Below are 13006 nucleotides of genomic sequence, written 5' to 3' on the forward strand. Positions count from 1 at the left end.
TCCTTCCTTCCTTCCTTCCCTCCTTCCCTCCTTCCCTCCTTCCCTCCCTCCCTCCTTCTTTGTTTTTTGGAGGGCAACTGGGGTTAAGTGACTTGCCCAAGGTCACACAGCTAGTTTTTGTGTTGTGTCTGAGGCTGGATTTTAACTCAGGTCCTCCTGACTCCAGGGCTGGTGCTGTATTCACTGCGCCACCTAGCCGCCCCCCACAGATATATTTCTTAAATGTATTAACCAAAAAAAACTACAATTTTTGGAGTAGCTGCTTTAAGCAAGAAGTTATAACTTTTTTGAAACAGGCTTTTTCTGCTATGTTAAAGTCAAATTGGGGCCTCTCATGACTAAAACCTTGTTGTAAGCAGCATTTTTCAGTAACTTTGGTATAGAAGTAATCAACTTAATGAAACCTGGTATTTGGACAAAAAATAAATTTTTGACAGACTAGCCTTAACCATTGCTTTTTTCCCCTCTAGATAAGTTTTTATAGATTTTTTTGTTCACTTAATAGCTATTGTATTCCTATTTAAACTTAAATCCATTTTGACATTTCTGTATCAGTATGAGTAGAGACAGGGATAACTTTTTTTGACAAAAGTAGTTATTGAAATTCAAGCATTTTTCTAGAGTAGTTTGGAGGCTATCTTAAAAATGTTTACTCTTGTGACTACTCACCTGCCTACTTTGATTTCCTTGTACAGCATTTGTTTTTCTTTCTCATTTTATCTTAAGCTGCCAGAATATGGCATTAAATGTCTCTTCTGAAGAGCTGTGCTTTAAATCTTGAAGCAGAGACTTCAGATTCTTGGTTACTATGGGGAGTAGGCTACTAATAAAAGGCCAGCCTTTTCATTTTTCTCTAGTTAATGAAAACAGTTAGAAGGGACCCTAGAGATTATCTAGCCTGTCCCCTCATTTTACAGATGTGAAAATGAGAGGCTCACAAAGGTGATGTAACTTTTCTGAGGTCATGTAAGTGGTTGAGCTGGAAGTCTTTTTTGATTTCAAGTCCATTGTTCTTTCCCCTGGGTCTTACCTCTCTCTGACTTCTAACAGTAAGATTTTTGTTATAAGATGGCTCAACTTTTATCAGGTTACCCTCAGGTTAAATGTCTGCCCAACTGAGAACACTTGAGGACAAGCTTCTAGGCCTCAAAGCAAAGATTTCTTTATCTTGACAGCCTGCAGTGACTTCGTTGGACTAGTGGCCTAGAAGAAGCTAAACTAGAGAATAGCTACTCTGTGGACATTGATCCGAGTCTCCTGGTAGCTTTGGAACTATTATTTTTCCTTCCATGTTAAAATCAGGGAACCTTGGGTCTCTTTCTATCTTGGTTTTAGGGGCTTTTTCTTACCAACTGGATTTTTGTTAAAGTGCTTCCCAGATAAAGTCATAGGGCTGATGGAGACCCTCTTTTGGAAGATCTCGTGACTGGTAAACATAGCATTGAAGTAACTTAACAGCCGACCAAGCTTCTCTTGCCATTGGCCTTAGGGATGAGCATGGTCAAGAGCCATGATTTATAGCTTCTGAATTTGTGTTCTCCTGGTAATTAGTGTATTTTATCCAGATACTGAACTTGTTAGCATTAACAACTATTTCAGTAATTGTGCAGTTCTCATAATTGATGTCTGATTGTATTACTTCTTTAGCTATTTCTCTTCCCCCTAACATTAGAGAATGTGGCTGTTTTTTTCTTCCTCTACTGTATGACATAGTTGTACTCAGTACTGCATTTCTGGTCTCCTCCCTCCTCTTCTTTTTGTGCCATGCTCATCCACAGTTATTTCCTAGATTTCCCTTCTAGTTTTTCCTGTTAACATCTTAGCTCTTCTCACTTTCCACAGACTCTGAAACTGCTCACTTTGCTGCTTTCACATCTGCTCCAAACTTTTAGTGATATACTGAATCCCATGACTTCAGTCCTGACTAAGTTGTTGTAAAATCAGTATTTTTCTTTTTGTGGAACTGAGACAAAGTTTTTTAGAAGTATTATACTAGGAAATAAAGGCAAGGCAAACAAAAAAAACCATTATATAAAAACAGAGACATGAGCTAGTTTATAGAATGTGCATTTATGATCCCTAACTTTTAACATCTGAAAGGAATGTAGGCTCCCTAGATCTCAGGAGACCCAGGTTCAGGTCTTATCTCTGACACTTACTGACTGTGATTCTGGGCAAGTCACCTAATTTCTCAGTGCCCTTGGCAATTTTCTAAGATGGAAGTTGCAGAGAAGTTGTCATTCTGCGTTAATCCAGGGAATTTCCTCACCTAGGACTTCTTCAGACTAGTGAATTATAGGTCCAATCCTTATGCTGTCTTTAACAGCTAACTCAGTCCATAAACTGATTTTTAAAATATATTTATAATTAATTTCCTTTGTAATGTAATGTAATAATAATATGCTGAAGAATCCATGGGTTCAACAGACTACCAAAACAGTCCATGGCAACTGGGTAGTACAGTGGATAGAGCACAGGACTAAGAGGTCAGGAAGATCTGAGTTCAAATCCAGCCTAAGACACTTAATAGCTGTGACCCTGAGCAAGTCACTTAACCACCCTAGTTTTCTAATTGATATAATGGGGATAATGATAGCACCTATTCACAGAGTTGTTGGAAGGATAAAATGGGACAATGTTGGTAAAACACTTGGAAATCTTAAAGTACTATATAAATGCCTAGCTATTAACTATACAAAAAAGATTAAGAACACATAATCTAGCTATAGATCTGTGTGATTAATGCAGTGTCAAAGATCTGATCCCTTATTTCTATCTAGTTGGATGAAAAAGATCTGCAAACTTTTAGTCCAAGATAATTTAGGTTCGCACCAACTGAAATTTCAGATCAGATGATATCCTAATTTCTTACCAGAGCCTATTTGCAGATATAATAGCATCCTCAGTTCCTCTAAGTATCTTTTTCCTAATTTTAACTTAAAGATGTGAGCTCCACATCTTGTAGCTTTAGGCTGTACTTTAACTTCTTAGCTTTCCTGGCTTTTGCTCATTTTCCTTTTGTCTTCCTTAATTATGACACTGCCTGATTTGATTCCAAAGATTCCTGTCCTTGACTTTAGGCCATCCTTCACCAACTTTGGATATATATTCACATTTTTCTGGGGTTGTCTAAGGCTTAGGACACCTGAAATTTTTAACCCGTCTTTTATGCTTTTGTTACTTTCTTTTTTGGTTTGTCTGAATCACATTATCTACTTATTCAGGCTAGTTCTACCCGTTAGAACTATTAGCCTCAAGTGGTCATGTGGCCTCTGTGGTGAATCGAAACCTTTTAACCTTGGTCTGTATGCATCACATCAGCTCTTCTAGAGAGCCATATAAGAAGACTCTGTTTTCTTCTTATTTCAAAGCCCATGTGTATCTTTTGGGCCACCCACTAATTTCCTATTCGTAAAGATCTTAAAGACAATTCCTAGCTCTCAGCTCATGTACGTAGCAGAGATGACTATTAAGCATGGAACCAGTGACTGATGAAGATTTTCCTGACTCAGGTTACTAATTCTGACTTCCTACTGTTTTCTAAGGCGTCACTCAAGTACTATTCCCCCTCCTTTCCACTTCCAGGGAAGTGAAATAAGCATAAAATAAGAATAATGGACATAATTTAAAATAAAGGATTCTGTGTCATAGGAAAAGATGAAATGCTTAAATATGTTTGTGAATATAGAAACATCTAAAAAATAAAATTACGATTTGAATCTGCTTCTTTCACCTCCATGTGAATAATTCATTGTTAGCAATTTTACAATAGAATTAGGATGGTTATTAGTCTTCATTGCTCTCATTTTTCAGTTTTTCTGCTGTTAAGCTGATGAGACTACTACATCTCCATCTCATTCTGTGATCCTCAGTATTAATATTGTTATTGGTATTTTAGTCATGGACTCTCTGGGACTATTTTTCTAAGCCCAAACAAGTGAAACCCATTACACATTAAGGAATTTTAGTCCTCAGTATAAATTTGTTAATCTGACAGTAAGGCAGAGATTGGTTACACGCCCTGCTCCCAACTATGTTCCAGGTATGAAGAATAATGTTTGAAATATTTATGCCATAAAGGACAGCAGGCTATCTGCCCTTGGTTAGGGGGTGAGGCAGGGAGGAAAGTGCTAGTGGAATGGTCTGTGGCCTGTAGACTGTCGTTAGGCTTAGTCTTGGGTTCTATATCTCACAGCAGGAGAGCTTATTTCACACTCTCCATTTGCATAGTGTTTACCTCTATTGTGTCAAAGTCTAACAGAGTTAGTCCACTGGTACTCGGATGACCTAGAGATTACATATTTCCCTGCTGGAAGAAAAAGAGAGCTAGTCTTGATTCTGACAGTTTTTTCTCATCTCTGAGCAGGTCTATGACATTGCATTTAGTCGGGCCGGGGGCGGCAGGGACATGTTTGCTTCAGTGGGTGCAGATGGTTCTGTGAGGATGTTTGATCTCCGCCACCTGGAACACAGTACCATCATTTATGAAGACCCACAGCATCACCCCCTGCTACGTCTCTGCTGGAACAAGCAGGACCCTAACTATCTAGCCACAATGGCCATGGATGGAATGGAGGTAAGTTCTTCTTCCTTGTGGGAACTTACTAAGTCTGCTAGGTTTGCAGAGGTTCTGTCCCACTAATTCAGTTTACTCCGAATAATCCATTGCACCTTGATTTCGTGGACTGGAAATCACAGCCAAAAAATCCTTCTTCTAGTCCTCTGCTATAATTTTGATGAGTAAGCTTGTGATCATTTGGGAAAGATTTTTTTTTAATCCAGGCACCTTCTTTGTTCACCCAGCTGAAATAGACATGACCCTTCCTTTCTGCATCCTATCCTTTGAAAAAAGAAATGAGTTACAGTTAGAGATGAGATAAAGCAGTAACAGCTGTGTATAGCACAATGTTAATGTCACCACAAACAGGATTTCCATTTTCTTCCACATTGTCTAAATGCAAGTGAAAATTTTGGCTGTTTTTTGGGACTCCTTTGGCAAAAACCAACCTTTGGTACCTTAAGCTCTTAAGTATGCACATAATTCCTGTCATAGGCAGCTAAATGGGGTATGCAACAGCAAATTCCCTGCACTTGTTACTTACTCCTGCCCTTACCTTATAGCATAAAATGCAGTATGTAACTTTAAGAACCATAGCAGACCTCTACACAAAGCAATTTTTATGCAATGCAAATTTGCCCATGTATATAGAAGAGGAAGGGAAGAAAGAAAGAGTCCTACTGTGGCAAAAAGCCCAGGGGTCAAGTGACTGAGGGGCGACATGACCAGGCAAAGGAAACAAAGCAGACAGAAGATTCCAACATTAGACTCCTATTTTGGAGACAAAAAGGAGCAAAGCATGGAACAGGAGGAAGACAGTGAAGTCAGAACTCCTACACCAAAAGCTTCAAAGGAAAATACGAGCTGGTATTAGAGGACCTTAACAAGCAGATAAGAAAAGTGGAGGAAAAATTGGGAAGAGAAATGAGAACAATGCAAGAAAATTACAAAATGAGAGTCAACAGTCTGACTGAGGAAAATCACACCTTAAAAAACAGACAACTCAAATGGCAAAAGAGGCTCAAAGCCAAATTTGCTAGGTGGAAAAAGAGCTCACTGAAGAGAATCATTCCCTCAGATTTAGAATGGAGCAAAGGGAAGCTAGTGCCATTAAGAGAAATCAAGATGCTGTTAAACAAATCCAAACAAATGAAAGAATAGAAGGCAGTGTGAAATATCTCATGGGAAAAACCACTGACCTGGAAAATAGATCCAGGAGAGATAATTTAAAAATTATTGGACTACCTGAAAGCCATGATCAAAGAAAGAGCCTAGAAATCATCCTCCAAGAAATTCTCAAGGAAAATTGTCCTGCTGTTTTAGAACCAGAAGGCAAAATAGAGGTTGAAAGAATCCACCAATCACCTGAAAAAGAAAACTCTTAGGAATATTATATCCAGGTTCCAAAATTCCCAGATCAAGGAGAGAATATTACAAGCAGCTAGGAAGAAACAGTTTGAATATTGTGAAAACACAATCAGGGATCAAACGGGCTGGAATATGATATTCCAGAGGGCAAAGGAGCTGGGATTAAAACCAAGAATCACCTACCCAGCAAAACTGACATGTTTCAGGGGAAAATATGGTCATTCAGTGGAATAGAGGACTTTCAAGCATTCTTAATGAAAAAACCAGAGTTGAATAGAAAATTTGACATTCAGATACAAGAAACAAGAGAAGCTTGAGAAGGTAAATAAGGAAAAGAAATCAGAAGCCACTTATTAAAGTTGAACTATTAACATTCCATGGAAAAACGATAATTATAACTGATGAAACTTTTCTCAGTATGAAAATAGTTGAAGGGAATAGAAATGTGTGTGTGTGTGTGTGTGTGTGTGTGTATAGCTATATTGGAGGGTATACAGGCATATGAATACATAATGTGAATGTGTGTATATATGTTTACAGGTATACTTAGATAGAGGGCACAGGTCTAATTTAATATGAAGGGATGATACTTAAAAGGTGAAATTAAGAGGTGAGAGAGGAATATAATGAGAGGAGATGGAAAGAAATAGAAAGAAATACCTCATTTAGAAGAGGCAAGGGAAAATGGTTACAATGGAAGGGAAGAATAGGAAGGCAAAAGGGAATGGGTCAGCCTTATTCTCATTGAATTTGGCTGGGGGAGAGAATGAAATATACACTACATAGGGTATCTCACCCTACAGAAGAGTAGGGGGGAAGGGGATGATGAAAGGGAGGGTAGGCTGGGGGGGAGGGAAGTTGGAAGCACCCACTTTTGAAAAGGGGACAGGATCAAAGTAGAGAGTAGAACAAGTGGGAGGTGGGATAGTAGAGAGGGAAATATAGTCAGTCTTTTACAATATATCTTCTATGTCAATGTTTTGCATTAGCTACACATGTACAACCTATACTGAACTACTTATCTCCCCAGTAAGGGTGGGTGATAAGGGAGGAAGGGAATGAATCTGGAATTCAAAGTTTTAAAATCAAATGTTTAAAATTATCTATATATCTATATACACTATTATAATACTATTTTACATGTAATTGGGAAATAAGATATACAAGCACTTTGGCATAAAGATCCACCATGCCCTACTGGAAAAGTCGAAGGGGGTATGGGAGAAGATATGGGAGAGAGCAGATTGGAGGAGGGGATATCCTGTGGGATTGCTATTTTGTGGGTAAGGGAAAAACAGGGAGAAATTTTGTAACTCAAAATCTGGCAGAAATGAATGATGTAAATCAGAAGTTAATAAAGCATTTGGAAAAGGAAAAAAAGAAAAATATGTAGAAAAAATGTTTTAACTGGGAAATAAGATATACAGGTACTGGGACATAGAGATCCACCATGCCCTATTGGAAAGTTGGAGGCGGGATGGGGGAAGATATAGGAGAGAGCAGATTGGGGGTAGGGATATTCAGTGGGATCACTGTTTTGGGGTGGCGGGTAGGGGGAAAATGGGGAGAAAATTTGTAACTCAAAATCTTGCGGAAATGAATGATGTAAACTAAAAAAATAAGAAAGAGAAAAATCTTTTAAAAAAGAAATGTTTCCTTTTGTATTCTGTATTTTTTTTTCTTCCTCACACTGATGTTAATACTATTGTTTATTTACCCTTTCCTACAGGTGGTAATTTTGGATGTGCGAGTTCCCTGCACTCCTGTTGCCAGGTTAAACAACCACCGAGCATGTGTCAATGGCATTGCCTGGGCTCCACATTCATCTTGCCACATCTGTACTGCAGGTAATCATGTGGGGAGAAAGCAAGATGGGGCCAGGGAGAGTTTCTGTCTTTTTTTCCCCTTGAAACTATAATTGATGTAATAAAACAGTGAGTTTCTGTTACATAAGTTATTTAAAGTAATTTAACCAGGACTTTCCTCACACTTGTAAAATGGTACTAAGCCTTCTTTTCAGAATCTTACACTTAGAATGTACCATTTCAGCATATAATATAAAAACATAGATTTAGAATTGATAGAGACTTCAGGGGCATCTAGTCTAGCACTCTTTTTTCATAGTTTAGGAAACCGAGGCCCAAAAAGGTTTAGTCACTTGCCCACGTTCACATAAGTAGCAGGTATTTTGTCTGGACATTCATATCTGTCAGGGTAGGAAAGAGGTTCCTTTGGGGCTATATAAGAACTGACTTGGGACCCTGCCGAATTAAATTATCTGCCTTAGGTTTGACCCATTGTAGAGCTCTGAATGTTAACTGTGGCCCAGAATATACTTAGACAGTAGTCGAATGTACTTTCTAATTCTTACTTTGGTATTTACCAAGCCTGAAGGATTACCACTTTAAAAATGCTAATGTTTTAGCTTACCTTTGAGTCATTTGGGGGAAATGTTGACGAATTCAGGAGTTTCAACTTCTGGATTTTTTTTTTTTTTGGTCCATCATTTTCCTTTGTGGCATAGTTTCTCATCAGTAGTAGAGAGCTCATCACTTCAATTACCTAGTAAAAGACGTCACTGTAGTGTTTTACATGGAATTTTCAAAGTGGGAAAGTTCATTAAACTTTGTCTCTCTCTGTTACTAGCTTCTAAGAGAATAGTAGCTCATATTTATATGAACCATATAGGATACAGGAGCAATTGCAATCTATTGCTGCCATTTGTTTTTCTGTAATTCATTTCTGGAAATATTCTCTCTGCCAAATTGAACCCAAAGAAAACAAGCAAAAATACCTGATACAGTGACTGTGGGCTGACATTGTAGAAAACAGACTGCTCTAGTTGGGCTCTTGCCTTCTTATTGAGAGAAGGAAAGTATTTTTCTTTATCTGTTCTCCAGAACATCACTGGGTTTTTCAGTTTCTTAGAGTTTGACTACCTTTTAGTAATCTTTTCCTTTACATCCTTAGGAGCAATTTATTTGCTGTCTCTAAAGGATTTGTGTTTTAATTTTTGGTTTCAAAGTTAGGTAACAAATGTGTTGAGTTGCCTATGGTAGTTGTATTTTTTTTTTTAAATTAGAATGAGGTAGGGATGTAGAGAGTACTCTTAGAGAATAAAAGGTCCCAGGGAATGTCTCTTCTTTACTGTGACTGGAAAGGATACTTTTCTCTTACAAATCTATGGGCCTTTACCCCTTGGAACAATTTGTCAGCATGGTCCTTTGGTGAGATGAGAATATTAGACAATTTACTTGAGTGAGGGAAATATTTAGTGCTCCGTCCTGATATTCTTACTACAAGTTGCAAAATATCCAACTTTATTATATTTTATAGCCCTCAGATTTTTCTTAGACTTAAAATGGAGAGGTAAATCTATCACACTCACTGCCTTGGTAAAAAGTTCAGTATTGCCTACAGTTAGCACTTTAGTAAAAGTTTTAGTTGGAGTTTTCTTAGGTCACCTTTGGATCTAAAAAGGGTTTCCCCTAGCAATCTACTGTTTGATAAACCCAGAGACCCCAGCTTCTGGAATAAGAATTCTCTATTTGACAAAAACTTCTGGGAAAACTGGAAAATTGTATAGCAGAAACTGGGCATAGACCAACATTTGACACCATGTACCAAAATAAAGTCCAAATGGGTACACAGTTTAAGTACAAAGGCTGATACTATAAACAAATTAGGGGAGCAAGGAATAGTTTATCTGTCAGATTTATGGAGAATTGGCAGAATTTATGACCAAAAAAGAGATAGAGAATATTATGAAATGTAAATTGGATAATTTTGATTACATTAAAAAAGTTTTTGCACAAACAAAGCCAGTGCAACCAAGATTAGGAGGAAAACAGAAAACTGGGAAAGAATTTTTACAACTAGTGTCTCTGATAAAGGCCTCATTTCTTTTTTTTTTTTGGAGGGTGGAGAGTAGGGCAATTGGGATTAAGTGACTTGGCCAAGGTCACAAAGCGTGTGTGTCTGTGTCTGTGTCTGTGTGAGAGAGAGAGAGAGAAGTTTCTGAGGCTGGATTTGAACCCATGGCCTCCTGACTCCAGGGCCAGTGCTCTACTCCTTGTGCCACCTAGCTACCCTAAGGCCTCATTTCTTTTCCTTTTTTTTTTTTTTTTTTGCTTTTTGGAGGGGGGAAGTCTGGGCATTTGGGGTTAAGTGACTTGCCCAAAGTCACACGGGTAGTAAGTGTTAAATGTCTGATGCCGGATTTGAACTCAAGTCCTCCTGATTGTGGGACTGGTATTCCACCTAGCTACCCCCAGGCCTCGTTTCTAAAGTACATAGAAAACTGAGTCAAATTCATAAGAATATAAATCATTCCCCAGTTGATAAGTGGTCAAAGGATATGAACAGGCAGTTTTCAGAGGAAGAAATTAAAGCTATCTATAGTGATATGAAAAAAATGTTCTAAATCAACCATTGATTAGAGAGATGCAAATCAAAACAACTCTTAGGTACCACATCACACCTATCGAATTGGCTAACATGATAAAACAGGAAAATGATAAATGTTGGAAGGGATGTGCGAAAATTGGAACACTGTTTCATTTTTGGTGGAGCTGTGAGCCAATCCAAGCATTCTAGAGAGCAATTTAGAACTATGCCCAAAGGGCTATAAAAGTGTGCATACCCCTTTGACCCAGCAATACCACCTCTAGGGCTGTATCCAAAAAGATCATAAAAATGGGAAAAGGACCCACATGTACACAAATAATTTATAGTAGCTCTTTTTTTGGTGGCCAAGAACTGGAAATTGAGGGAATGCCCTTCAATTGGGGTATAGCTGAACAAGTTGTGGTATATGAATGTAATGGAATACTACTGTGCTATAAGAAATGAATAGGCAAACTTCAGAAAATCCTGGAAAGATTTATATGAATGAATGCTGAGTGAAATGAGCAGAATCAGGAGAACATTGTTCACAGAAACAGTCACAGTGTGCAGTGACTGATTTTTGATAGACTTAACAGTTCCAAAGGACTTGTAATGGTAAATGCCATCCACATCCAAAGAAAGAACTATGGAGTCAGAATGTAGAGCAAAGCAAATTATTTTCTTTTTTGTTTTGTTTTTCTTTTTCATGGTCTCTCCCATTCTTTATAATTCTTCTATGCAACATGACTAATATGAAAATGTGTTTAATAGGAATGTATATATAGAGCCATATCACATTGCATGCCATCTTGGGGAGAAAATTTAAAACTTAGGGAAGATTGAAAACAAAAAATAAATTAATTAATTTTAAAATTTAATTTTAATTTTGGTATGCTCAGGTAAAATTTAAAAAGCCAGTAGCTCTGAAGTCTTACGAGGCTTTTCTGAGAAGGAGATTGAGACTAATGTCTTTGCCTTGAGTTCTTGAAATTGATCTGGGAACAACCCATTCTAATTCCTTGGGCAATGATGACTATAATATCTTTGTGTCTTGCCTGAGTTTTGACCTAATTTATTGTTTTTACTTGTCTTAGCGGATGACCATCAGGCTCTCATCTGGGATATCCAGCAAATGCCCCGAGCCATCGAGGACCCTATCTTAGCCTACACAGCAGAAGGTGAAATCAACAATGTACAGTGGGCATCAACTCAGCCTGACTGGATAGCCATCTGCTACAACAACTGTCTGGAGATACTGAGAGTTTAATGGGAGTCCATGCCGAAGAGGCAGGGGCTATGTTTTCTGCCCCATCCCTGTCCCCAAAGTAAGAACAAGTTTCCAGTGGCCAGTATGTCTTTTGTTGCTTTGCATCCACTGTTCCCAGAAGCTGCTCTAGGAGTTTCTTGCCAGTCTCCCCGTTGCCTGTGCTGGACTCGGAACACAGTGATGTGTGGAGCCTCCTTGGCCTCTGAGGTTGGGTTTCTTCTTCTCCCCTATTCTCCCTTGTTTTCTCAATTAAAAATTTCTGTATATTTGTTTGTCAGCTGTTGTGTTAATGAGCGTTATAAGCACTAGCTGTATTTGTGTTAATCTACTGCATATATCTGTATCTGTCAGCTGCCTGAGGCAACAAATCCAGTTCACTTGTTAGCTCTTAAATGGAAAGAAAATACCAATTTTGAAGGAGTCTCTCCTTTTGTCATTTGCTGTCTTTAATACATTTCAAGTTTGTATTTTTTTTAATCTGTTGACTGAGTTTTTATGAAATGAATTTTCTCTTCCTAATTCTTCCTTTGTTATTGAGTCCTTTCTGTTTCTGCTTCTGCCCTTTGCCTTGCAAGGTCCACAATTGGGCCTGATCTGCTTTGAGCTCATCGGGCAGCTTCCATGCTTTGTTGGGATATTGTCTGAGCTATATGAATCTGACCTGAACAAACTTGTTCATCTTATTTGTCACACCTTTGTCTTAACTTAGCTCTGTTCAAGCAAGGGATCCCTGCCTCCAAAAAAGATTGTGTGAGGTTTTATGTTGCAAATTTAAGTAGTACTTTCATCCTTTCTTACCTGGTTCCTAAGGGAAAAGTATTAGGGCTTGGACAGATAGGAGCCCATCCTCTAAGCCAGAGGTGTCAAACTTAAATAGAAATGGGACCACTAATCTGTGCATAAGGATCCCTGTAGGCTGCATATGGACAGAGTTTTAAAATGTATTGTTATCTGTGTTTTATTGTATTTTTATTTGTTTTGTTAAATATTTCTCAATTACATTTTAATCTGGTTTGGGCCATCTAGGCCACTGGCTATGTGTTTGACACCTTTGCTCTCAGGGGAATGTTGTCAGTAAAACAACAACAAAAAAGAAAAACTAAGTTTGGGGTAGATTTCCAGTTTGGAAAATTTTGCTGAATTCCAGTAGTATCATAATGTTGTTTCCTGCCAGGACACACATCTCAAAGCTTCCCATTTTATATCTTGTTTGATTGGCAAGAATAATCTCTTAAATCAGACTTCTTTTTGTTTAATTTAATGTGGCATATAACATATAATGTGGTGTGTTGACAGCTTTGGAGACTGAATTCTACAGGAGATGAAGTTCCTTCTTGAAAATAACTTGATACTGCACTTTAATTCATAAATAAGGTCCCATATAAGAGATACCTAATTAGTCCATGCCACACTTAAAGTCCCAATCC

At 38.1% G+C, this 13006-nt stretch overlaps 1 protein-coding gene across 1 annotated transcript in view; it reads left to right on the forward strand.

Moving 5' to 3' along the window:
• Positions 1 to 12580, forward strand: part of DCAF7 (DDB1 and CUL4 associated factor 7) — a 35588-nt gene extending 23008 nt beyond the window's left edge. Inside the window, exons 5-7 of the mRNA XM_069076248.1 lie at positions 4367 to 4576; positions 7656 to 7773; positions 11407 to 12580. Coding sequence (XP_068932349.1) covers positions 4367 to 4576; positions 7656 to 7773; positions 11407 to 11579 — 501 coding nt within the window. The 3' untranslated portion in view covers positions 11580 to 12580. The remainder of the gene's footprint in view (positions 1 to 4366; positions 4577 to 7655; positions 7774 to 11406) is intronic.
• Positions 12581 to 13006: the final 426 nt, after the last annotated feature.

This window comes from Petaurus breviceps, unplaced genomic scaffold, assembly GCF_028583685.1.
Source record: "Petaurus breviceps papuanus isolate PSGF00001 unplaced genomic scaffold, PetGlider_PUasm1.0 90925, whole genome shotgun sequence".
NCBI lineage: Eukaryota > Metazoa > Chordata > Mammalia > Diprotodontia > Petauridae > Petaurus > Petaurus breviceps.